Source organism: Nicotiana tomentosiformis, chromosome 6 (genome assembly GCF_000390325.3).
Source record: "Nicotiana tomentosiformis chromosome 6, ASM39032v3, whole genome shotgun sequence".
Classification (NCBI taxonomy): Eukaryota; Viridiplantae; Streptophyta; class Magnoliopsida; order Solanales; family Solanaceae; genus Nicotiana; species Nicotiana tomentosiformis.
The window spans coordinates 133,785,505-133,809,946 of NC_090817.1; the positions used below are offsets into that span (position 1 = coordinate 133,785,505).

The window sequence follows — 24,442 nt, forward strand, 5'->3', positions numbered from 1 at the left end:
GTACACTATAAAGATGTCTTGGCAACAAAAATGATAATTATAAAAACCATATTATATGAGTTATAACATTTACTTAAAGGAAAATATTTAAATTGCAGTTGCATATATCGAGGCAATTTTAAAAACTGTTTATATTAGGACAAGCTTCAAAGCAAGTCTGAACTTTACTTTGTAAAATCTTGTCTAATATATTGTTTTCATGTTCAGAAGAAGGGACATTATATAGGGCCCAATATATAATGAGGTTGATTTCCAGAAGCTTATGAGATATATCACATTTCAACAGTCTTGATAATAAACAATTTGCACTCATAATTAATATCTAATCCCCTAAGGATGAAGCTCTACTTTTTCTTTATATTCAGAAAAATAGTCCTCTTAAAATTTCATTGCCAACGAGTCACACTATTGGCTACATGCGGAGCTAGGATTTGAACCTTATGAGTTCAGGATTATAATCCTTAATACAAATTCATTGGATTTTTTAATACAAATTTAGGGTTTGAACAAAAGCTATAGGTTCAACCGAACACGCAACTAACCCGGTGGCTCCGACCGCTATTGGCTTGCTTTTGAGAGGATAAATTTTAGGACATAACTTTGTCTTATCTGCAAGAAAACTCAGAAGTTGCATGTTTCTTTTGCAAATCCAACTCGTGACTGCTTTATGTCGTATATGACCCTAGTATTCTTCTGCTGATAATTTCCAATAATTCCTATCTCATCTTCATATTGGAGGCTTGCCAAAGCCAAACATACCTGTGATGCATCACTCTTTACAAAATAAAGAACCCCAGTAACATCCACTTCCATCTCAACACCACCCTCAAATTGCATTTTAATAGTAGGAATGCTCACTTCTTCATATGCAGAGAGATTAAAACAAGTATCAAGAATCGAAAATCCTTGTGCTAAACGGTACCCTGAGAATTGTTTCAAGAACTCAGCTTTTACAGCTTTGTAAATAGTGGGAGGAAGCCTTGTGATAACTGTGCCAGAATCAATGATAATTCCAGATTTTCCAAAAGCTGAATCTTGAATAGTGACCCCACCGATACTAGCCCCGGTTAAATTAAGAAAATAGAAGCTAAAAAGCTGTGGATTAGCAACCATTCTAGTGTAAGAAATGGGTGTAGAATTCTTTAAAACTGAAGTGTCACCACCAAATACTAATGAGCCAGAGGATTTAGCTTCAACTGAAGGCAAACAATAGGAGAAAACACCACCAAAAATCCCAGTAGTTTGAGAAATCAAAGAAAGATTACTCTTTCCAAGTCCCATAAGTCCTGAAGCTAAACCAAACAGACCTTTATTATTCCTGCCACACCCAAAGACAAAATTGTTAACAGAAGTGCTTCCAAGAACCAAATGATCTTGACCAAGTTCACCTTTAGTGTAGGATCCATCTCCATAACTGACAACATAATTACATTTTGTTAAATCATTCCCACATAATCCTGAATTTCCAGTTGCAGATTGAAGAGATTGACACGCCGCTGAGTTGCATGCAACTGATTGATAATTAGTAGAAACAGAAGGGTTGAACAGAGGTTCTGGTTGATTGTAACACAATCTACAAGGTTGGCACTGAACCCATGTTAGATCACTTCCTGTGTCCACAATTACTGTCACATTTCGACCACCTAACGTTACTGTGACAATGTAATTTAGGGTATGCAATTTGACACCAGAAGTTATAGGAATTTTGGTTTGTGATAAAGCTTCAACTTTTCCAAAAATGATTCTTTTGATATTGGCTTGTATTGACCGAACTCGAATATAATCAACTACTAGTTGTTTCTGTAGCTTTCTGTTCATGTCGCCAGTTGATCCAAAACAGTAATCTTTGTGCTTCATTTCTAATACTATTGCTCCATTTTCACTTCCTGGAAAACCATAAAGATGTTTATAATTGACAACTCAGTTCAAATAGGTTTATGCTTAGTGAAGTAGTATAAAGAAAGTAGGTATTAATCCTATCTGTTAAGGAATAAAAAGACTACTATAAATTTGTATACCAACATTTAATTATTAATACAGAGTTTTAAGACCCTAAAGCTTGGCTTATATGGCAACATCACGTATTGACAATCTCCTAGAAAACATTGTACAGCCATTAATTATTAGTGGTAATTTCAACAGCTTAATTGTTTCCCAATCATCACTATTCACTATATATCTTTAAGCCTTGAGAGAAGAATAAAGTGGAAATGTTGAGGTCTTAAAGGTGATGCATAAAATATATAAAAGCATGAAAAGTAGCAAAACTATTAGCAGATCCCAATAAAAGTGTTGATAATATCGCTAGGAAAAGCTAAATGTCCTCTATTAATAATAGGTTAACGAATGATGACTATCTCTACAATCTTGTTTTGCTAATATGTACTCACTTGATTTTTGGGAATAACAACTTTGGTTGTTGCTCTGCTGTGTCCTTTGAAGTGTTTTGAGTTGAAGAATTAGCTTATTTGCTGCGTTATTGCCAAATGCGCCATTACTGGAAGCGAGCATCAGAAAAAGAAGAAGAAAAGTTGAATATGGCCAAAGAGACATTGTTAAAGCTCGCAACTTTTGAAAATGGAATGTGAAGGTATTTAGGAATCAAGAGATTGGAAAAGGAAAAGGAGATGAAAGAATGAGAAGAGAGAAGGAGGGAGAGAGTGGAGTACTGTGGATGAGATTCTAATTAGAAGTTGGATTTTAGGCATGAGAACAAAAAGATCGAAGAGATGGCCAAAAAGGACCCACAAATGCATGAGAAATTATTGGGAATTCACGTGCAGATATATACTCGGGAAAAGAAAGTTAATCTATAGTTACGTTGGACTATGCATTAGCGCATGTCATTGGTTCATAGATAAAGAGTACTCTCACTCGCACTTCACGGAATCAACTGTGACAACTTGCGATGTTCACAAGAACCCAAAAAAATCCAACCAAATCGAACTTGGCCAAAAAAACTGATATTTTTTAGGTTTAGTTTGTTTTTTGTTTTGAATTTTAAAAATCGATCAATTTTGGTTTGGTTTTGATTTTAATAAAAAAATAATCGAAAAAATCGAACCAAACGGACTATAAAAGTAGCTATTAAAATTTATTATTACACCTATATATATGTGTATATTTTTATTTAAAGTTTCTAAAATTTTATGGTATATATTAGTCGTTTATATTTTTAGTCTACTTTTTTGCTATTATAATAATCTAATTTTTTGCCTTTACATTCTAGTTTGGTTGGTAGTTTTCTTTTGTTAAATACAAGAATTTATTTCATGTTAAAAATATTCAATTTTTAATTGAGCACTTAAATTATTCATCACTATTTGATTCAATTATCACCAATATATCTTGGTAAATGATAGATTTCTCAAACAACAATTGGTTTGATAGTGTTACGTTGAAACTGTAGTCTCCGAAATATGTGTTTGGTAGTGTATGTCTCATATTTAAGAAAAAACTCGATAAATAACCGAAAAATCGACAAAACCGAATCGATAAAAACCGACTTAATTGATTTGGTTTTTTTTAGGGAAAAACAGATCCAAACCGAACCATGAACATCCGTGTACTACAGTCCAAAGTGAAAGTAGGGCTTCTTCTGTTTGAATGGGAGGCAGTGGAGTTGGTGTTGTCAATTTTGTGTATTCTTTCCCTAATCCCTACTATATGTGTCCATACCACGTAGACCAAACAGTGTATAAAATATTTATACAATTAGTGAATTAGATCACTAGTAATTAAGTAATTATAAGCAAATTTTTAAATAAATATTCGTAACCTATTATTATAGATAAATAATATGATGTTGTAAGTTTTTTAACCCTATGAATGATTACAACTTAAACCGACAGTATTATGCATAGAGAACTAGACGGCAGGCAATGGTGGATCCAGAATTTTCATCAAGGGGTGTCAAAATATAAATAATTAGATACATCAAAAAGTTAAAGGTAGTCAACATATAGTAAATATACATAAAATAAAAAAATTATCTAGCAAAATAATATAATTTTCCTGCGAAAGAGTGTCACTTGACACCCCTTGCTTCAGTGTGGCTCCGCCACTGATGCCAGGGAACTAGGAAACAACAAAATATTGTAAACTGAGCAAATAAAAAAATTGCAAGTTTCTAAATCTTCGGCGCTTAAAGCGACTCGACATATCTATATCTATATATTATTAAAAGAAGAGGAAACACTCCCCTCCTTAAGTCAAGTGACAACCTAGATAAAAGTCACATGGCATAAGTAGTTAATAATTAGTTATTGATTATTGTTTTTGAATTTAAATATCTATAAATAATAAAATAAAATATTTTATAATAAAAAACAAAAATTAAAAAAAATTAGTCCATTCAAATTGGAGAGTAGTTTCAAGTTGGAGTTTTTAAATTATTTTAAAATAAAAAACTGCCAATTTAAATATTTTTTTAAAAAAATAATTTTTGTTTTTCTTTTTAAAAATAAAAAGTTTATTTATTCAGAAAATATTATTGACAATAATAGAATAAAATGTAAAATAAAAAAAAAATATCTTATATTATATTATAAAAAGAATTAAAAGGAGAGGAAAAATCTCTCTCCTTAAGCCAAGTGACAGCCTAGAAAAAAGCCACATGGCATAAGTAGTTATTAATTAGTTATTTAGTTAATAATTAGTTATTGGTTATTGTATTTGATTTTAATATCTAAAAAATAATAAAATAAAATATTTATAATAAAAATAAAAATTAAAAAAAGTTTGTCCATTCAAATTGGAGAGTAGTTTCAAGTTAGAGTTTTTAAATTATTTTAAAATAAAAAAATTACCAAAAATAAAAAACTGCCAATTTAAACTTTCTTTGTTTTTTTAATAATTTTTTTATTTTAAAAATATAAAAATTATTTTTTCAAAAACTATTATTGAGAATAATAGAATAAAATAAAAATAAATAAATATATCTTCTATTATATTATAAAAAGAATTAAACGAAGAGGAAAAAGCTCTCTCCTTAAGCCAAGTGGCAGCCTAGAAAATATCCACATGGCATATATAGTTATTAATTAGTGATTTAGTTAATAATTAGTTATTAGTTATTATTTTTAATTTTAAATATCTATAAAATAATAAAATAAAATATTTTATAATAAAAAAATATTTAAAAAAACTGTCTATTCAAATTGGAGAGTAGTTTCAAGTTGGAGTTTGTAAATTATTTTAAAATAAAAAGCTAAAATTAGAAAAAACAAATTACCAATTTAAAATTTCTTTGTTTTTTAAATAATTTTTGTTTTTCTTTTTAAAAATAAAAAGTTTATTTATTCAGAAAATAGTATTGAGAATAATTGAATAAATTATAAAATAAAAAAAATATATCTTCTATTATATTACAAAAAGAAAGTAGGATACAAAAATTTTAAAAATAAAGTAATATGCTAATAAAAGTTTCTATTAATAATGTAATAATACTAAATATTGGATAATATAATAAGAAAAAATATAAAATAAAAACGTTATTTGATGTATATATATATAAGTCTCATTAATTTAATAGAGATTTTATTAATTAAATTTTATATAATATTATTGAGAACAATATGATATCTATCTATATTTATTTAAAAGGAAAGAAGTTAGCCCTAAGATTTTGCCAAGTGTTTCATGCATAAATTGCCATGTAGCAACTTTTAGGAAAAATTAGTTAGTTTAAGTAAAATTAGTTTCTCTTTTAAAATTTTGATTTTAAAAACAATTAAGGAGGTATGTATTTTAAAAGAAACAGTAATTTCTACTGTTTTGAAAAAAAAATCGTAGTTTTTAAAAAAATATTGGGAACCTAATATAACGCCATTCCTTTGCCTATTTTCCCAAAAATATCATCTTACAGATTCGGCGCTTCAATCCCACGACCTCTCACCACGATTTCAAATTCTCACCCACGAATTCTTCTTCGTTGGATTCTCATAACATGATTTCACAGTTTTCTCAAGTCAATTTTCTACTTTTACAGTATATATCAAATAGCAATTCTCGACTAATCTTCCTCCCCCGTGTGCATATCAAATAGCAATTCTGGACAACAAGAAGTAATTGGTTTGATTTGTATTTCATGAACAATATTTAAATTTCTGTAACAGATAATTAAATACAATTCTCTTTATTATTCTAGTTGAGATTGTATTTCTGTAACAGATAATTTCTGTGAAGTTTGTTGATGGCACAAGTTATATAAAAAAGATCAAATTTCCATAATCTATATGCGTGTTTGCGTATTGGTTATCACAGATCTTTGTAACGTGTTAAAATTTTAATTAGGAGGTAAGTGTTAACTTTAACGACCCGACCGGTTGTTTTGAGCTCTAGCGCGTCGTTCAGCGGCTTGAGACCCTGAGCAGCTTCACTTCAGGTATTATGACTTGTACACGTGGTCGGAATTTAATTTCGAGAAGTTCGGAGTTGATTTGAAAAAAATATTCAAATTTCGGAAGCCTTAAGTTGGATGAATTGACTAAAGTATATTTTTTGAGTAAACGACCTCGGAATCGGGATTTGAAGGTTCCAACAGGTTCGTATGATGGTTTTGGACTTGGGCGTATATCCGGATCGAGTTTTGGATGACCCGGGAGCATTTCGACGCCTATTGTGAAAGTTGGCATTTTGAAAGAATTTCATAAAAATTGGGTTGAGGTGTATTTCAATGTTATCGATGTCCGTTTGGGAGTTCCGAGTTTGGGAATAGCTCCGTATGATAATTCTGGTATTGGGAGCGCTTCCGAAAGTGGATTTGGAGGTCCGTAGGTCATTTCGGGGTCATTTGGCCAAAGTTAAAAATTCGAAGGTTTCTAAGAAGTTTGACCGGGAGTAGACTTTGTGATATCGGGGTTGGATTTCGATTTCGAAAGTTAGAGTAGGTCCGTAATGTCGAATGTGACTTGTGTGCAAAATTTGAGGTTAATCGGACGTGATTTGAAAGGTTTTGGCATCGAATGTAGAAGTTTGAAGTTCTAAAGTTCATTAAGCTTGAATTGGGGTGTGATTCATAATTTTAGCGTTGTTTGATGTGATTCGAAAGCTTGACTAAGTTCGTAATATATTTTGGGACGCGTTGGTATAATTACTTAAGGTCCCGGGAGCCTCGGGTGGATTTTGGAAGGTTAACGGATCGATTTTTAGACTTAAGAATTTCTGAAGCTTAATGCTTCTGGTGTAATCGCACCTGCGTAACTTTGGCCGCAGGTGCGAGATCGCGGGTGCGGCAAATTGCTCGCAGAAGCGAGAGTGGATTGGAACTAGGGGAGCTGCAAAAGCGGACTGGAGAAGCGCACCTGCGAGTGCGCATGAGCGAGGCAGCTGCCGCTGGTGTGTAAAATTGCGCAGATGCGCGAGAGAAGGTCACACCTGCGATACCCGCAGAAGCGAAAAGGCTTCCGCAGGTGCGAGTTCTTGGCTGGGCAGTGAGGACCGCATGAGCGAAATTGGGACCGCACCTGCGGAGCCGCAGGAGCGGCTATTGGACTGCATGTGCGAAGGTCGGGCTGGGCAATGTGCTTCTTTAAAACAAGGGTTTGGCTCAATTTCACTTCATTTCGTCCCTGGGAGCCGATTTTGGAGCACTTTTGGAGTGCCATCTTCATCAACTATAATGGGGTAGTGATTTCTTCACATTGTGAGTTAAATACATGATTTTTATATGGATTCAAGCATAAAAATTTGTAGAAATTTGGGATTTTGAAGAAAAATCTAGAAATTAGTATTTTTGAATTTTGACCACGAATTTGGGCATGGAATTGAGAATAAATCATATCTTTTAGTTCGTAATGTTATGGGTAATGTTTATCTTTGAAAATTTTCAGAATCCGGGCACGTGGGCCCGAGGGTTGCTTTATCAATTTTTCGAGCGGAGTTGGAAAATTATTATAAATTGATATATTATGAGTAGTAGAGTATATTTTGATTGGGTTGCATCTTATTTGATTAGTTTTGGATCGACGGTCACCGGTTTGAGGTGTTAGGGCGGCGTTGGAGCCAGTTTTGAAACGTCGGAGTGAGGTAAGTCTCCTGTCTAACTCTGTGAGGGGGAAAACTACCCTTAGGTGATGTATTTAATGTGTGCAACTTGTTGCGGGGACTACGTACGCACGAGGTGACGAGAGTCCGTACGTAGTTAGATTCATGTTATTGTTCGGGTAGACTTAGGTTCACATCATGCTATAGCTGTACTATTTGAGCAGTCTCTCGCCTATTAAATTCTTCTGTTTTACATTACTACTTGAGATATGAATTGCTTTTGTAGAGACTTCACGAGTTCACAGTTAGTCACCGAATAATGTTACTCCTCTTACGGCATATTTTCGGGATATATATATATATATATATATATATATATATATATATGCGTGTGTGTGTGTGTGTGTGTGTGTGTGTGTGTGTTTCATTGAAAGGTTTTTTGTTAAAGAAATTACAACTCACACGTTTATTCGTGAGAGAGGTCAAGCACCCGTCAAAACTTCTTATTCTTATGGGATCGGGCCGTTTGCCTCAGCAGGATTATGTACTTCACTCTTACGGGATCGGGCTGTTCGTCTTGGCAGGATTTATGTACCACACTCTCATGGGAGCAGGTCGTTCGCCTCGACAATTTAATAGATGCATCTATGGTTCGTGCCGTTCGACCCTCGACAGTGCACAGTTTAAATATTTATGTTGGATCGGGCCGTACGCCTCGGCATTTTCTATATCATATTCTCATGGAATCGTGCGTAATATTTGGCAAGAAGCCAGTGTATCTGTGAGTTTTCCCGTTTTGAATTATGACAATCTATCTGATGAGATCCACTATATCTATATATATATATATACTCCGGTTAAGAAGGGAATTTCTAATGGAGAGCTTGAGTTCCTCGTAAAGAGGGGGATTTGTACCACGTGATTTATACTTTTTTATCTCATTTATTTACTCTGCCTCATATTTACTTACCTCTTTACTATACCTGATGTTATTGGACCACTAGTGAGTGTCGATGTCGATCCCTCGTTGCTACTCCTCCGGGGTTAGGCTAGATACTTACTGGGTATACGTTGATTACGTACTCATACTACACTTGTTGCACATTTTTGTGCAGGTACATATGTGACTAGTGGCCTTGTGAGAGCAGAGGCGTGTATGCATTCAGGGACTTACGTGAGCTACATTCCATATTACGACCCGCAACCGGCAGAGTCTCCTTCAGAGTATTTATATTTTTCCTGTCCAAATTTGTATTCCGGACAAATGCTGTATTTTATTTTACATTCCTAGTTGATGCTCATGCACTTATGACACTGGGTTTTAGGGTGATTATGGGTTGTCCTGTATTAAAATTATTAAAAAAAAATTCTCTGTAAATTCCACCTTTTACTATTAAATTGAAGGAAATATGATTTCAAAAATATTAAAATGAGAACCAAATTTATTAATTATTTTTGGCTTGCTGGACAGCGGTGTCCGGCGCCATCACGACCTTTAATGGATTTTGGGTCGTGACAACATAGTATCAGAGCGCTAGGTTCACTTAGGTCTCACGAGTCATGAGCGAGTCTAGTAGAGTCTTGTGTATCGGTACAGAGACGTCTGTACTTATCTTTGAGAGGCTACAAGGCTGTTAGGAGCACTTCCCTTCTTGATTTCTTATTGTGCGAATTGATTCTTTTGAGGCTTGTACCTTTATTTCTTTCATATTCAATCTTATGCGACGTGAAACGCTTGTTATAGATTGGGAATCGAGGAATTTTCATGGTACTACTGAGGTGGTGCATGATGTTTCTGCCTGCGTATTTGATTGGGCTATTACCGTTACCGTCGCCTTGCGGAAGGCCGTCCTATCGTTTCAGCTTAGCATTAGTATTTCTTATGGTTTTGAGATTTGGCATTTATTGTTATGACGATTCGTGCGTTGTTATCGTACTATATTGGTGTAATGGTAGGGTGCTTATTTATGTGTCGAGACAGTGAATGACTTGAAAGGAGGTCTTTCTCAGTGCATGATTCAGAAGTTCAACATTTTATTTCTGGTGGAGGAAAGGCAATCGGACTAGGAATGTTTAGATTTGGGTTGATGGAATAACGAGACTTGGTATTTTCGAGCGCGGTAGAGTTCTCAATTGTGATGTGGTGTCATCATCCTTGTTGAACGCGTTAAGGTTCGCCGATGTTATGGCCTTCTTCAATTTGCCTTCGGGGCAGAGTGTTGTGAAATGGTGTCTGAGATGCGGTTGTCAGAGATAACAGAGTATAGCGATTTTGGAATCGAATTGGTACTTCTAGTATTGATGGCTCGAGAAAGATGATCTTCTAAGAGGTTTAGAGTTGGTGGCGACTCATGTGTTCGGATGTTACAGAGATGGATTTGGGTTTGGAGAAACAATTGGGCAGCGAAGGACGAGAAAGGACATGTGGGAGGTGTCTTGCGGTGGTTGAATTGTTAGGAGGTCAAGTATGAAAAGTAGAAGTCGAGGAGTTTCTTAAAGGAGAGGGTTTGACCAAAGTGGAATAGTGGCAGAGTAGCATATGAGTTCCGTGGTAGGATAGCTACACGCCTTGAGGGAAGCTTAGAGCAATTTGGGAATCGTGATGGGCAGTGACTAGGACCATGGATTTTATTTGGATGCAACATGACTTCGAGTTTGGAATACGTTGTTGGACTTTTAGCTGATGTCAATGGGGAAGAAGGAACCTCGGCGGTCCCAAGGTTATGTAATTGTAGCTTCAAGCTAAGTGGGAGAGCCCCACCTTCTATGATTGGATTGCGTAGTTGTCAACTTGTGCAGTTTCTGGTTATCGATGTATTGATGGGTTATTACGACTAAGGAAAGAAAATATCAATGCTAATTTGAGCAAAGGATTTGAGAAATGTGTGCTATATTTGGCCTTATCGGTTCATGTTCAGGTCTTGGGAAGATTCAGAGTCTATGCTTCGTGTGGATGTGATATATAAGGAAAGGAATTCAGCCGGTTGCTTCTTTGAGAGGGTGTTCATGTGCTAGCAGAGCCTTAGAGTTTGATTATATTCGGGGACAAGTCAGAGTGGGTGACTCTCAACAATGGTCCTAGTAGGTTCAAAATTGATTGTGTGTGATGGATTACAGTAAATTGTACATTAACATAGGCCTTTTACATGGTTACTATTGTTTATCATTTAAAGTTCCTTCTCCTATGACTTTTAAGCTTTACTATTATGTTTTTGTTGTACTATGCTTTTCCATTTATCGTAATTGAGTAGATGACTTGGTGTTTTGACTTGTATGGTCCTTCTACAATTGTGAAAATAATTTGTTGAGTCTTCATCTTTGTTTTTACCGTCCCTTTTTCTTTTTTTGGGAGAAAAAACAACATCGTGAGAATAAACTCTGTAGACAAGAAAAACAACTTGACATGATTATATTATTCTATTTTGCTGTTATTTGAATGTGTAGTCAGACAAATTTCCCTGAATTTTTTCACTCCATGATAATACTTTTATTTGCTAAATTATCTCTATATATTTGCAGGCAATCACTTTACTTAAATCGTGCAGTTGCAAGAATATAGACGAGCAACCATTATTTCACTTTTCATTGGTTGCTTCTAGGTATGACATAGTAGTTAGAATGAGTATAATTAGTAAAGATATAATTGAACTATTTGAATAGAAAAATCAGTGTCATGGTGTTATTTTCATATAATTTCATTGCATATAATCAAAATGTAAATATTTGTGTAGAATAAAGCTGACACACGAGAAGGTACCACTAAAAGAAAAGAAATGTTAGAAAATTTTATATCTCCGAAATTCTATGAAGTCCATGTACTCTCTTAATCAGTTAAATTAGGCTCGAAGAAGTATTTCCCTTTAGCCACCATGTATTACTTTCTTTCACGGGGAGTATTTGGTGCCACACGTATATGCAGAATGTATACAAAAGTTTTACTTTGTATTCCGCTATTGCATAAGAGAGTTAGAAATAATGAACAGCCCAGTCCACAAATTATAAGTAGATTACATTCTTTCCTGAATTTATAAATATAAATTATTTAGAAATATAACTATTTGACACATAAATATGCTTTAAAGGATCTAAAAACAGAAAAAGGCTTCTTGCCGCGAGTGTTTTATTTTTTTTCTAAAGGGACTACAACCAATGGAAGAACTATTATTTAAAAGGAAAGAAGTAAGCCCTAAGATTTTTCAAGTGTTGCATACATAAATTGCCATGTAGCAACTTTAAGACAAATTAGTTAGTTTAGGTAAAAATTAGTTTTTTTTTATAATTTTGATTTAAAAAAAAAATTAAATAGGTATGTATTTTAAAAGAAACAGTAATTTCTACTGTTTTGAAAAAAACGTAATTTTTAAATGAAACATTGGGAACCTAATATAACGCCACTCCTTCGCCTATTTGCCCAAAAAATATCATCCTACAAATTCGGCGCTTCAATCCCACGATCTCTCACCAAGATTTCAATTTCTCACCCACAAATTCTTCTTCGCTGGATTCTCATAACATGATTTTACAATTTTCTCATATCAATTTTCTACTTTTAAAGTATATAGTTCTATTCTTTCTCCCTCGCGTGCATATCAAATAGCAATTCTGGACTAATCTTTATCCCTCGCGTGCATATCAAATAGCAATTCTGGACTACAAGAAGTAATTGGTATGATTTGTATTTCATGAACAATCTTTAAATTTCTGTAACAGATAAATAAATACAATTCTCTTTATTACTCCAGTTGAGATTGTATTTCTATAACAGATAATTTATGTAAAGTTTATTGACGACGCAAGTTATATAAAAAAGATCAAAATTTCATAATCTATATGCGTGTTTGCGTATTGGTTATCACAGATTTTTGTAACGTGTTGAAATTTTGATTAGGAGGTAACTGTTAACTGTGTTGTTTGCTTAATTTTGCTGGCTACTTTTGTCACGATCCAATTTCTCCTATAGGCCGTGATGGCGCCCAACGTTACCGCTAGGCAAGCGAACAGTGATTTAACCATGTGACTGTTTCTTTTAACAATTTAGAAATATTTGATTTTTAATTATTGAATAAATAAGAGGTGAAAAATTTAATAAAATGAGTTATAAACAATTTTAAGAGCAAGTGAGGTGAAATAAATAATCAAAATCATCAAGTGTCTACTAGCATAATTTCCAAGACCTGCTGTCATGAGTGTATGAGCTACTAGTAGAATGTATAAAATGCTAAACTACTGTCTAAAATAAAGTAGACAGAAAGTAAATGCTAAGAAAGACTTTGGGTGCTGCAGAACGGGCTCAGAGGGTAGCTCACCGCAAAGTCACGGGGTATCAGGAGTGCGCGCTGGGTGCCAATGCACATCCCCATAGTCCCATCATTTTTTTTCAAAAATAACACTGGTGCACCCCATGGCGATACACTCGGTCTGACAAACCGCTTTGCTAGCAACTCCTCAAGCTGTTCCTTCAACTTCTTCAACTCTTTCGGAGCTGCTCGAACTGGAACTCAACTCTTCCCTCTTAGAGGACGGAATATACCTATCCAAGAAAAGGCATGTGAACTGATCCCAAGTTATGGGAGGAGAACCTACTGGTCTGCTAAGTAGATATGACTGCCACCACCTATGGTCCATGCCCTCTAGCTGAAAAGTAGTAAAATCTACCCCGTGGGACTCTAATATCCTTATATTGTGAAGTCTGTCCCTGCACCGATCAATAAAGTCCTGGGGATCCTCATGTCGCTCACCTCCGAAGACAGGAGAGTGTAGCCTAGTCCATCTGTCCAATAGCTTCTGTAGCTCGCCGTCCGCAGCTGGTCTGGGCTCAGGTATGGCTGCTGTCACTGGTTGGGCTCCACCCATGGGTAGTGTGCCCGGGGTCTGACATACAACAGCTGCATGCCTAGGAGCCTGAGCGGTAGGGGTCTGTGCTCCCCCTCCCACTTGAGATGTGGCTAGGCCTGCTGGAAATAAACCAGCCTGAGTCATAGTATCCATGAACTGTAGCATGCGGCCTATGACCTCCTGGAATCCCGGTGCGGACATAAAATCTACCAGGGCTGGCTCTACTGCAGGCACCTCGCCCTTCTCCTCAGTAATAGGATCATCTACTGGATCCGCTGGTGACATAGCTGGAGCAACTCTGGGACGTCCTCGTCCTCTACCACGGGCTGGAGCCCTCCCTCGGCCTCTAGCAATATGGGGAGTAGCTCCTCCCTGGTCTGAAACATCCGCTGTGCATGTTCTCACTATCTGTGAGAGAATAAGAGAAAGATACTTAGTACCACACCAACTGCACGATAGGAGATGAAGAAAGAGTAGTTTCCTAACACCCTATAGCTTCTAGAAGATAAGTACAGACGTCTCTGCATCGATCCGCAAGACTTTATTAGGGCCTACTCATAACTCGTGAGACATACGTGAACCTAGTGCTCTGATACCACGTTGTCACGACCCAATTTCTCCTATAGGCTGTGATGGAGCCCAACGTTACCGCTAGGCAAGCCAACAGTGAGTTAACCATGTGACTGTTTCTTTTAACAATTTAGAAATAGTTGGTTTTTAATTACTGAATAAATAAGAAGTGAAAAATTTAATAAAATACAGAATAAATAATTGTAAGAGCAAGTGAGGTGAAGTAAATAATCAAAATCATCAAGTGTATACTAGCATAATTTCCAAGATCTAGTGTCACGAGTATATGAGCTACTAGTAGAATGTACAAAATGCTAAACTACTGTCTAAAATAAAGTAGACAGAAAGTAAATGCTAAGAAAGTCTTCGGGTGCTGCAGAATGGGCTCAGAGGGAAGCTCACCGCAAAGTCTCGGGGTATCAGGAGTGCGCGCCGGGATGATAAACAGATGCACCTGCCTCAGATCCTACACGGTTAGTGCAGAAGTGTAGCATGAGTATATAAACAATATGTACCTAGTAAGTATCTAGTCTAATCTCGAAGAAGTAGTGACGAGCGGTCGACTTCGACACTTACTATGGGTTGACAATAAAATATTAAGATTCTAAATAGGCGTGGGATATGAAAATGATAATGCAAACTCAATAATAGGAAATAAATAAACCATTCTTTCACTGATAGTAAATCCCAAATCCATTTCCATCATTTAACAATTTAACCTCTCAAGCCAATAAAAGGATATCAAGTATAATTGGGCTCCAGGTATTATTACGCATGAATTATGCCGAGGTCGTACGACCCAGTTCAAAATACATATACATATACTGTGTGCACTGCCGAAGGTCGAACGACACGAACCATAGATGCATCTATTAACCTGCCGAGGTGAACGACCCGCTCCCATGAGAGTAGAGGAATTTACCTCGCTCGCGGAAATGCTAGCGACGCGAGTGATTCATAGATTTCTTAAGTTATTATAAAATTCTTCAATTCTTTCCGAAAATAAGAAGTATAAACTGGAAAATTTAAATCTTAACATCCTCAATCTCAGCTCAATTAAGACAATTAGTAAGCATAATCAAATAACGGTGCCAACAAAAATATGATGTAAATCTGAGACTACACGGACATCACATGGAATATAGCTACGCACGGACTCTCATAACCTAGTACATACGTAGCTCCCCACAAAAGTAATTTATAACAAAACACACCTAAGTGGATGGGTTCCCTCTTACAAGGTTAGGCAAGAGACTTACCTTGTTCTCAAGTTCACTTCCGATCCACAAATTTGCTTTAAATCCTCAACTCGGTGCCAAACGACTCGAAACTAGTCAAATGTTATATAGATTTATCAATACAATGTTCAAAAGTTTATACTCTAACTATTAAAGTGATTACCCAACCCCAATTGAAGAATTTCTAAAATTCATTCCCAGGCCCACGTGCCCGAATTTCAAATATTTTCGAAGAAAGTTGTTACCCATAATCTCACGAACTCAAATATATAATTTTCACTACATTCCATAACCATTTTTGTGGTTAAATCCCATTTTTTATCAAAACCTAGATTTTTCATCTAACCCATGATTTCACAAATTTTACATGTTAAATCTACCCATAATCCATGTAATTAACTCACATTGTGTAGAAATTTCTTACCTCAAAGTGTTAGGTAAAAACCCCTCTCTAAGATCTCCAAAAATCACCCAAGGAATGAAATAAATGAGCTCAAAATACTTAAGTCCCGACTTAAATGAAGGTTCTGCTTTCTGCGATTTTTGCATCTGCGGTCAGCGCTGGCCGCATCTGCGGACGTGTTTCTACTTTTGCGGTCTCGCTTCTGCGGCTTCTCATCGCAGAAGCGGGGTCGCTTCTGCGCACACCCCTGCGCTTCTGCGGACCACTGGCCAAGACTCCAAGCCGCTTCTACGGCCAAAATGGCGCATCTGCGGGCTCGCACCTGCGGCCAAAAGCTCGCAGGTGCAGGCACACCAGAACTGGTGCACCAGCAGCCCTTTTGAGTCTTAACTCAATCTGCGCATCGCCCGAATGGCATCTGGGGCCCCCGAGACCCCGTTCAAACATACCAACAAGTCCGGAATCATATAATGGACTCGATCATGCTCTCGGAATGCGAAAAACAACATCAAAATTAAGAATCACACCCCAAGCCAAATTGAATCAACTTATGAACTTCAAGTTATTCTAACTTACTCCGAACGCGCCGAAACATACTTAAACTACTCAGAATGATACCAAATTTTGCGTGCAAGTCTTAAATTACTATACAAAACTATTTCCGATCTCGGAATCCCGATTTGACCTTGATAACACCAAATCCTACTTCAAACCAAATTTAATGAACTTTAAAACCTTCAAGGTGTAAACTATCCATATTAAGCGCCGAAATGCTCCCGGGTCATCCAAAATCCGATCCGAATATACGCCCAAGCCCGAAATTACCATAAGAATCTATTGAAACCGTCAAATCCCGGTTCCGAGGATATTTACTCAAAATTTTAACCAAAGTAAAACTTAGCCTTTTTTGCTAACCTTAAAGAACCAAGTGTTCCGATTTCAACCTGAGCCCTTCCAAATCCCGTACTAACCTTCCCCGCAAGTTATAAAATAAAAGAAAGTACATACGGGGAGTCTTATTTAGGGGAACGGGGTTGTAAAAAGCAAAACGACCGGTTGGATCGTTACAACTTTATTTTCTAATACAAACTTTCATAATTGTTTTTGAACGACCTAAAGTTAATGCTTTTGTCTTGTGATAGCATTCTCCCAGTTTCCTGAATTACATTATTGGAGTTTGCTTGCTTATTTTGCCTAAGTGCATACCACATTAAGTTCCAATGTTGATAATAAAGGTAATATATTAAGGCTTTACCACAAATTATGAATACTTTATGATTAGTTTCCCTTTTTTAGTTCTGTGATTATCATGTTTAACGATATATTTTTCTCATTCGAGTGGGGATGCCATCTGTATTCCATTGAATCTAGGAATAGCCCAATCTATTTTAGCTACTGACCAGAATGACATCACATGACAAATGAAAACTATGAATTCTCGCGTGCCTCGTATGGTTTGACTGAATATAGAAGAGCCATGGTAATTTCGTAACATGCTTTTCATTCAGATTTTTTTGAGTCATTGATTTATAATATATCTGGAAAAGGAACATTGATAATTAATATTTTATTAGTTACACATCTTTTAGTAAATTTTTGGAAACTTAATTTCCCTTTGTAAAGTTCCACATGGATTAGTAACAACTGCTGGTTGTGCTACAACTGAGCTTTGCTTAGCTGACCTGTAGCGCCATGTGTTCATCAGTTTCATACAAAAAATCATGAAAAGAAGATAAATACTTCGGCACAAAACTGAAATAACAAGGATATTAGAATAAGAATTGTATATGTCCTCTCAAAGTACTCATAAAGGTCTACGCCTTTATCCTTGATAACATAATCTCTTATGTAACGATCTTATGTAACGATCCGACCGATCATTTCGAGCATTTATGCTCCTTTCAACTATTTGAAGTCTTGAATAACTTCCTATGAGGTATTATGACTTGTGTGAATTGTCCGTTTTGATTTTAAGATATTTCGGAGTTAGCTTGGAAGAATGAATTTCATGTTGGAAGCTTAAGTTGAAATAGTTGACCAGATGTTGACTTATATGTAACGACTCCGAAATAGAGTTTTGATAATTTCAATAGCTCCGTATGGTGATTTTGGACTTAGGAGTGTATCCGGAAAATTATTTGGAGGTCGATAGAGGAATTAGGCTTGAAATGACGAAAGTTGAATTTTTGGGAAGTTTGACCGGGGAGTTGACTTTTTGATATCGGAGTCGGAATTTAGTTCTGAAAATTTTCATAGATCCCTTATATCATTTATGACTTGTGTGCAAAATTTGAGGTCAATAGGAATTGATTTGATACGTTTTGGTGCAAAATATACAAGTTGGAAGATTTGAAAACTGATAATTCGATTCGATGCGTGATTCGTAATTTTGGTATTGTTTGGCATGGTTTGAAGCCTCAACTAAGTTTGTATTGTATTTTGGAACATGTTGGTATATTTAGTTAAGTTTTCGAGGGCCTCAGGTGGATTTCGGAAGGTTAATGGAATGATTTCGGACAAAAGGAGCTGCTGGAATATTTCTGCTGCAGAAGCTGTGTTTGGACAACAACTGGTGCAATCGCAGAGCTAACTTTGGAAGCTAATATCTCGAAATCTATAAGGAATCTGAAAATTTTCAAAACATGAAAGTTGTAGACCTTTGATTATAGTTTCCAGAAAGATAAAACATTTATCATATGGACATTTGTACAGAAAGTTATGATCGACTGACTGAAGCTGGTACTGAAGATTTTGGCTACAACAGTGTGCATCGCCAAAAATTTCTACTGCACAGGGCTTATTTTGGGAGCTTATATCTTGCAATATATAAGGAGTTGGGAAATGAGCAAAACTAAAAGTTATAGCCCTTTGTATCTATTTTACATAAATGTAAACCGTTTGGCAGTTGGAGTTGAGTACAAGAAGTTATGGTTGATACACTACAGAATGTAGGGGAAGAGTTTGATGTTTTCAGCATAAGCATGTAATGATCCAAAGGTCGATTTTTAGTTCTAGAGATAGAAATTCGATTTTGAAACTTCCAAAATTTTGATAATGAATTATATGAGTGATCTGGAAAGTTTGGTCTAGTTTCATCAAGTCGCGATTGGGATTTTAGCACGAAACATGAGTAAATTGTTTAATGAGCGAAATTGGTATCACATTGAGAAAATAAGCTCCGAATTGAGTTTCTATTGAATGAGTAGGTTTGTATTATTATTTGTGACTCGTAGGAAGAAGAATCGTCGAATTCTGAGTTCGTATGATGGAGTTAGAGCATTTTTAGTGAAAATAAAACTGCTGGTGTAAACAGTTCTGGTGCGCACCTTTAGCGACCAGATTGGACACTTTTAGCGACGGGATTGAACTTTTAGCGATCAGAATAGTATTTTTTTTGGGCAGAAACTTAAGGACCAAAATGGTCATTTCCTTCATTTCGTTTTGGATTTTTGGAGCACGGTTCTTGGGCAATTTTGAGGATTTCTTCAAGACCTCAACTTAAAGGTAAGTTATATAAAGCGGTAGTTAGACCGGCCATGATGTTTGGGGCTGAGAGTTGGCCCGTTAAGAACTCACATATCCAGAAGATGAAAGTAGCAGAAATGAGGATGTTGCGGTGGATGTGCGGGCACACTAAGATAGATAAGATTAGGAATGACGATATTCGGGAGAAGATACATGTGGCTCCCATTGATGACAAGATGCGGGAAGCGAGGCTTAGATGGTTCGGACATATTCAGAGGAGAAGCCCAGATGCTCCGGTACGGAGGTGTGATCGACTGGTTGTGGAGGGCACGACAAGAGGTAGAGGGCGGCCTAAGAAGTATTGGGGAGAGGTGATCAGGTAGGAAATGGCGAGGCTCCAGATTTTCGAGGACATGACACTTGATAGGAAGATGTGGAGGTCGAGTATTAGGGTTGTAGGTTAGGAGGTAGTTGAGTCGTGCCTTACTTCGTACCATTGTGGGACTAGCCATGTAGGGTTTTTGTCTAAGATAACTAGTGGCAATGTTGTGTCTTACTATTTCGCTTTTCAGTGCAGGTCCTATTTACTAGCAATCGCTTTTGCTTTGCATCTTTCTTCTGGATTTCATGGTGTTCCTATTTTTCTTATGATTGATGTGGTGATATTAGTATTGCCTCCCTTTGCTTTGTATCTTTCTTCTGGATTTTATGGTGTTCCTAATTTGCCTATGATTATTGTGGTGTTACTAACATTGTCTCCTTTTGTCCTTTTGTCTTTTTGTTTTCTTGAGCCGAGGGTCTTTCGGAAACAGCCTCTCTACTCCTTCGGGGTAGGGGTAAGGTCTGCGTATACACTACCCTCCCCAGACCCCATTAGTGAGATTTTACTGGGTTGTTGTTGTTGTTGTTGTTGTTGTTGTTGTTGTTGTTGTCTTCATGAATTCAACTTGGGTAAGTGTCCTATATCCAAAAGTGATTATATTTCATAAATCCATGGTTATATTCATCATTTATTTCGTATTTAAATGGAAGAAATCAAGATTTTTGTAAAACTTTTCAAGAACGAAAATTTTAGATTTGGAGGTCGAGTTGTTATCGGAATTTAATAAAATTGGCATGGGTCGACTCGTAATTGAATGAGTTGTTGGATTTTGTGAGTTTCGTCAGATTTCGAGACCTGGGCCCCACGAGCAATTTTTGAGTTAAATTTCATATTTTTATGGAAAATTTGTATTTTCTTATGGAATTAATTCCAATAAATTTTATTGACTGAATCGAATTATTTGTGGCTAGATTCGAGGCGTTTGGAGACCAATTCACGAGGCAAAGGCTTAGCAGAATAAGAATTTCACGGTTTGAAGTAAGTAACAGTTTTAAATCTGGTTCTGAGGGTATAAAACCCCAGATTATTGTATTATGCGAGTACTTTGGAGGTGACGCACATGCTTGGTGACAGGCGTGCAGGCGTGCACCGTAGGAATTGGGACTTGGTCCATTCCGTGAAACTGGAAAGTTGAATAAACTTGTCGTTAGCTATGTGCCCTTTGTGTGCTATAAAATTTGACAGTGAAGCATGCTTAGGCTATGTGTTGGTGCTGTAAAGAGCACAGAGGTCTTGTACATGTTGAATTATCTGCTAAATTATTATTTTGTACTCAGTCACAGTTTACTTATTTATTTTATCTCAGACAAGGTGGGTTGCTCTGATGGTAAGCACCCTCCACTTCCAACCAAGAGGTTGTGAGTTCGAGTCACCCCAAGAACAAGGTGGGGAGTTCTTGGAGGGAAGGATGCCAAGGGTCATTTGGAAATAGCCTCTCTACCCCAGGGTAGGGGTAAGGTCTGCGTACACACTACCCTCCCCAGACCCCACTAGTGGGATTATACTGGGTTGTTGTTGTTGTTGTTTCTATTGTTCATTATTGATGCATCATATTATTGTTATTTGGGCTTAGTATCATGGCTATTGAGAGCCCGAGAGACTTATGACTGAGTGAGGCCGAGGGCCTGATTGTGAGATGTTATACTATAGCATGTGAGTTGTCCATGCGGATCCTTATATTATACTATAGCACGTGAGTTGTCCGTGCGGATTCAGATATTTATACTATGGCACGTGAGTTGTTCGTGCAGCACGTGAGTTGTCCATGTAGATTATAGCGCTTGGGGTGTAGGAGACCCTCCGGAGTCTGTACATACCTAGTGAGCGCAAGTACCTATTGAGTGTGAGTACTGAAGGCCGAGAGCCGAGTGATTGAGCTGTTGTGATGAGTTGAGCGACTGTTGCCCAGAGAGGCTGTACTTATTTTTTATTTGTTGATGCACTTTGTTGCTATATGTTATTGTTGTAAAATTTCTGAAGGATTCTATATCCGGATTACATGAACTTGAACTGTATAAAATTGATTTGACTTAAACTGTCGGATTTGAAAGCATGTCTATTATGTGCTGGAATTACTGAAAATGAACTATAACTATGTAACTCGTCACTATCTTCAGTTCTTTATTTATTATTGTTACTTACTGAGTTGGTTGTGCTCATACTATACCCTGCACTTCGTGTGCAGATCCAGGTATTCCCGGTTATAGCGGGTATTGATTCTTTCGCACAGTTGATTTTCCCGAGATTCAGAGGTAGCTGCCGTGTTTCGCAGACCTTGTCTCTCCTTCTCTATCTCCTTGTTTACTGTATTTTGTCTTAGACTATTATAGACCGTATTTTCCAGACTTGTATTCATATTAGATGCTCATGTACTCAGTGACACTGGGTTTTGGGAGTAATTATATTTGTACTTGTGAGATTTCTTCCGCTAAATTAAATCATTATGTTTTCAAATTTAAAAGATATGTGGTTTATTGAGATTGTTGTCTTGCCTAGTATTGAGATAGGTGCCATCACAACGGATGAGATTTTGGGTCGTGATAAGTTAGTATCAGAGCTCAAGGTTACATAGGTCTCACGAGTCATGAGCAGGTTTAGTAGAGTCTTGCGGATCGGTACGGAGACGTCTGTACTTATCTTCGAGAGGCTGCCAAACCCTTAGGAAAAATTTCCTTTTCTTATATTCTATCGTGCAGAATTGATTCAGCTTGAAACATAACTCTTTGACTTCCTTCCATGCATTCGTATGCACACATAAACGCTCGTTATCAGCTGTGCATCGCCGGCTTGTGATTCCATGAACGATGTTTGAGATGTGTATTCTGTATTTTGGTGATGGGCCAGTCTGGAGGACTTGAGGCCAGGGTTAGACCGCAGCTTAAGCTCGGTAGCTTCATTTGTGTGAACTTGTACATTTGGACTCATATGTCTGGTAGTTTCCCTATGAGTGGAAAATATGGCTCGATGAGCAGTTGAATGGCTATATGATAAGTATGATGTGATTGCGGGATGTGTTCAGATGGGTTGAATATGACGAATAAAGTACTTGTGACTCAAGAGTTTGCTATTGGGTACTGGATTTCTATCTTGATTTGACGTATAGTCTTGAATTGTGAGTGTATTGAAGGACCTTTCACGTTGTTAAATTGTGGGACAAATTAAATTCTCATGTCTTGTTAATGAGTTTGGACTCAGAAAGAGTGAGTGATTGTGTAGTAATTGTGGTTGTGAGAGGGTATAACAAGATGCCAATTTGAGGCTAAGCAGGTGGGTTATCTCCTGCAGAGTAATCTACGTAGGTGTGTTCCTTATAATGCTGAGTGGAGGGTTTCTTTTCTACCAGCGGTGTGTATGTGTTGAGATTTGAATTTGAATATGATGGAGAAAGTTGACTTGACTGTCACGATAATAAAGGCGAGCTTAGCAGATGAATTGAGGTATTTTATGGTTGGTGTTACCTGAGCTTATAAAGAATTTTTGTCGAACTGACTGCAGTATTATGGTAGTAATAGAGTATGTATATTGTGAGTTATGGAATGTTTTGTTCTATGGCTTTGAGCCAAGTGGGGGAGCCTGCTATTGACGATTTGATTTCATGGTTTTGTGTTGTATTGGTTTTGGTTTGAGGCATACATGTGATTCGGTTATGACTCACAAATATTGACATCGAGGATGACTCGAGTAAGGAAATTCCCGGATACAGGTTATATTGCACTTTATGAGTATATTGAAATTATGGGATGAGTGAGTTGTTATTGTGAAGGATGTGCCCACCTAGAGCCTCTCTTTTGTTCTTATTTTCTGTCTATGTTATTTCAGACAGTAGTTAGAGTTTTTTATATTCTACTAGTGCTCATACACTTATGACACTAGGTCTTGGCACACACTCTAGTAGACTTTATGATTTTGGAGTATTTATATATCTGTGATTGCACTCAATTGTTTTCGTTTTATTTATTAAACTTCCTACTTCTTAAATATCTTAATAAATGGAATTTAATTACTTGGAAACATATTAAAAGGAGTACTCACGTAGTTATTTCATCGTTGGCTTGTCTAGCGGCGACGTTGGGCACTATCACGACCTATAGGAGAAATTGGGTCGTGACACGGCCAATTCCTCGTAAAAGCGAAAAATGCTGGAGGTAGTGAGGTCCATTTATTACGAGACTTAGGCCATTTTGTGTCACGACCCAATTCTCCCTCCGTAAGACGTCGTGACGGCACCTAGTCTCTACGACTAGGTAAGCCTAACAAAATGGAAGTAAAACTTAACAACTAACTGCAACAGATAACTAAATAACTGGTAACAATGCCGCTTGGCATGTACAATAACCAACACTCTAGTAATACACAGTATTCCCAAAACCCGAAACATCATAAGTCACAAGCTACAGAAGGAAACTAGAATCTCTATACACCAGAGTCTAATAAAAGAATTATGGAAGTTAAATGACATAGGGGAGAATATAGGGGGACTCCGAGGTCTGCAGACGCGAAAAATGTACCTTGAAGTCTCCATACAACAGCAAACACTCTCAACTAATAGAGGAGATGATAAGA

The 24,442-nt window shown here is 36.7% G+C and overlaps 1 protein-coding gene and 1 long non-coding RNA gene across 3 annotated transcripts in view; one reads left to right on the plus strand and one right to left on the minus strand.

Annotated features, from left to right (window-relative positions):
- Window positions 1-315: 315 nt before the first annotated feature.
- Window positions 316-2,688, minus strand: LOC104103698 (aspartyl protease family protein At5g10770-like). The gene is made up of 2 exons (XM_033658071.2): window positions 2,391-2,688; window positions 316-1,886 (listed from the first exon to the last, which is right to left on the minus strand). Exons 1-2 carry the CDS (start codon window positions 2,551-2,553, stop codon window positions 622-624), a joined length of 1,428 nt encoding a protein of 475 aa, XP_033513962.1. The 5' UTR covers window positions 2,554-2,688; the 3' UTR covers window positions 316-621.
- Window positions 2,689-5,863: 3,175 nt separating this feature from the next.
- Window positions 5,864-24,442, plus strand: part of LOC117277860 (uncharacterized) — a 41,368-nt gene continuing 22,789 nt past the window's right edge. The window contains exons 1-2 of one of the 2 annotated variants that reach the window (XR_011409204.1): window positions 5,864-5,988; window positions 12,584-12,652. This is a non-coding gene — a long non-coding RNA (uncharacterized lncRNA). Of the gene's footprint in view, window positions 5,989-12,429; window positions 12,541-12,583; window positions 12,653-24,442 lie in introns of those variants that run through there. The other variant, XR_011409205.1, reaches the window with a different exon arrangement.

Excerpts from the sequence above, each read along its gene's own strand:
- LOC104103698 (XM_033658071.2), bottom strand. The coding sequence starts at position 2,553 with ATGTCTCTTTGGCCATATTCAACTTTTCTTCTTCTTTTTCTGATGCTC. Across the intron at positions 1,887-2,390 it reads TTGTTATTCCCAAAAATCAA|GAAGTGAAAATGGAGCAATA; the intron begins GTGAGTACATAT and ends ATGGTTTTCCAG.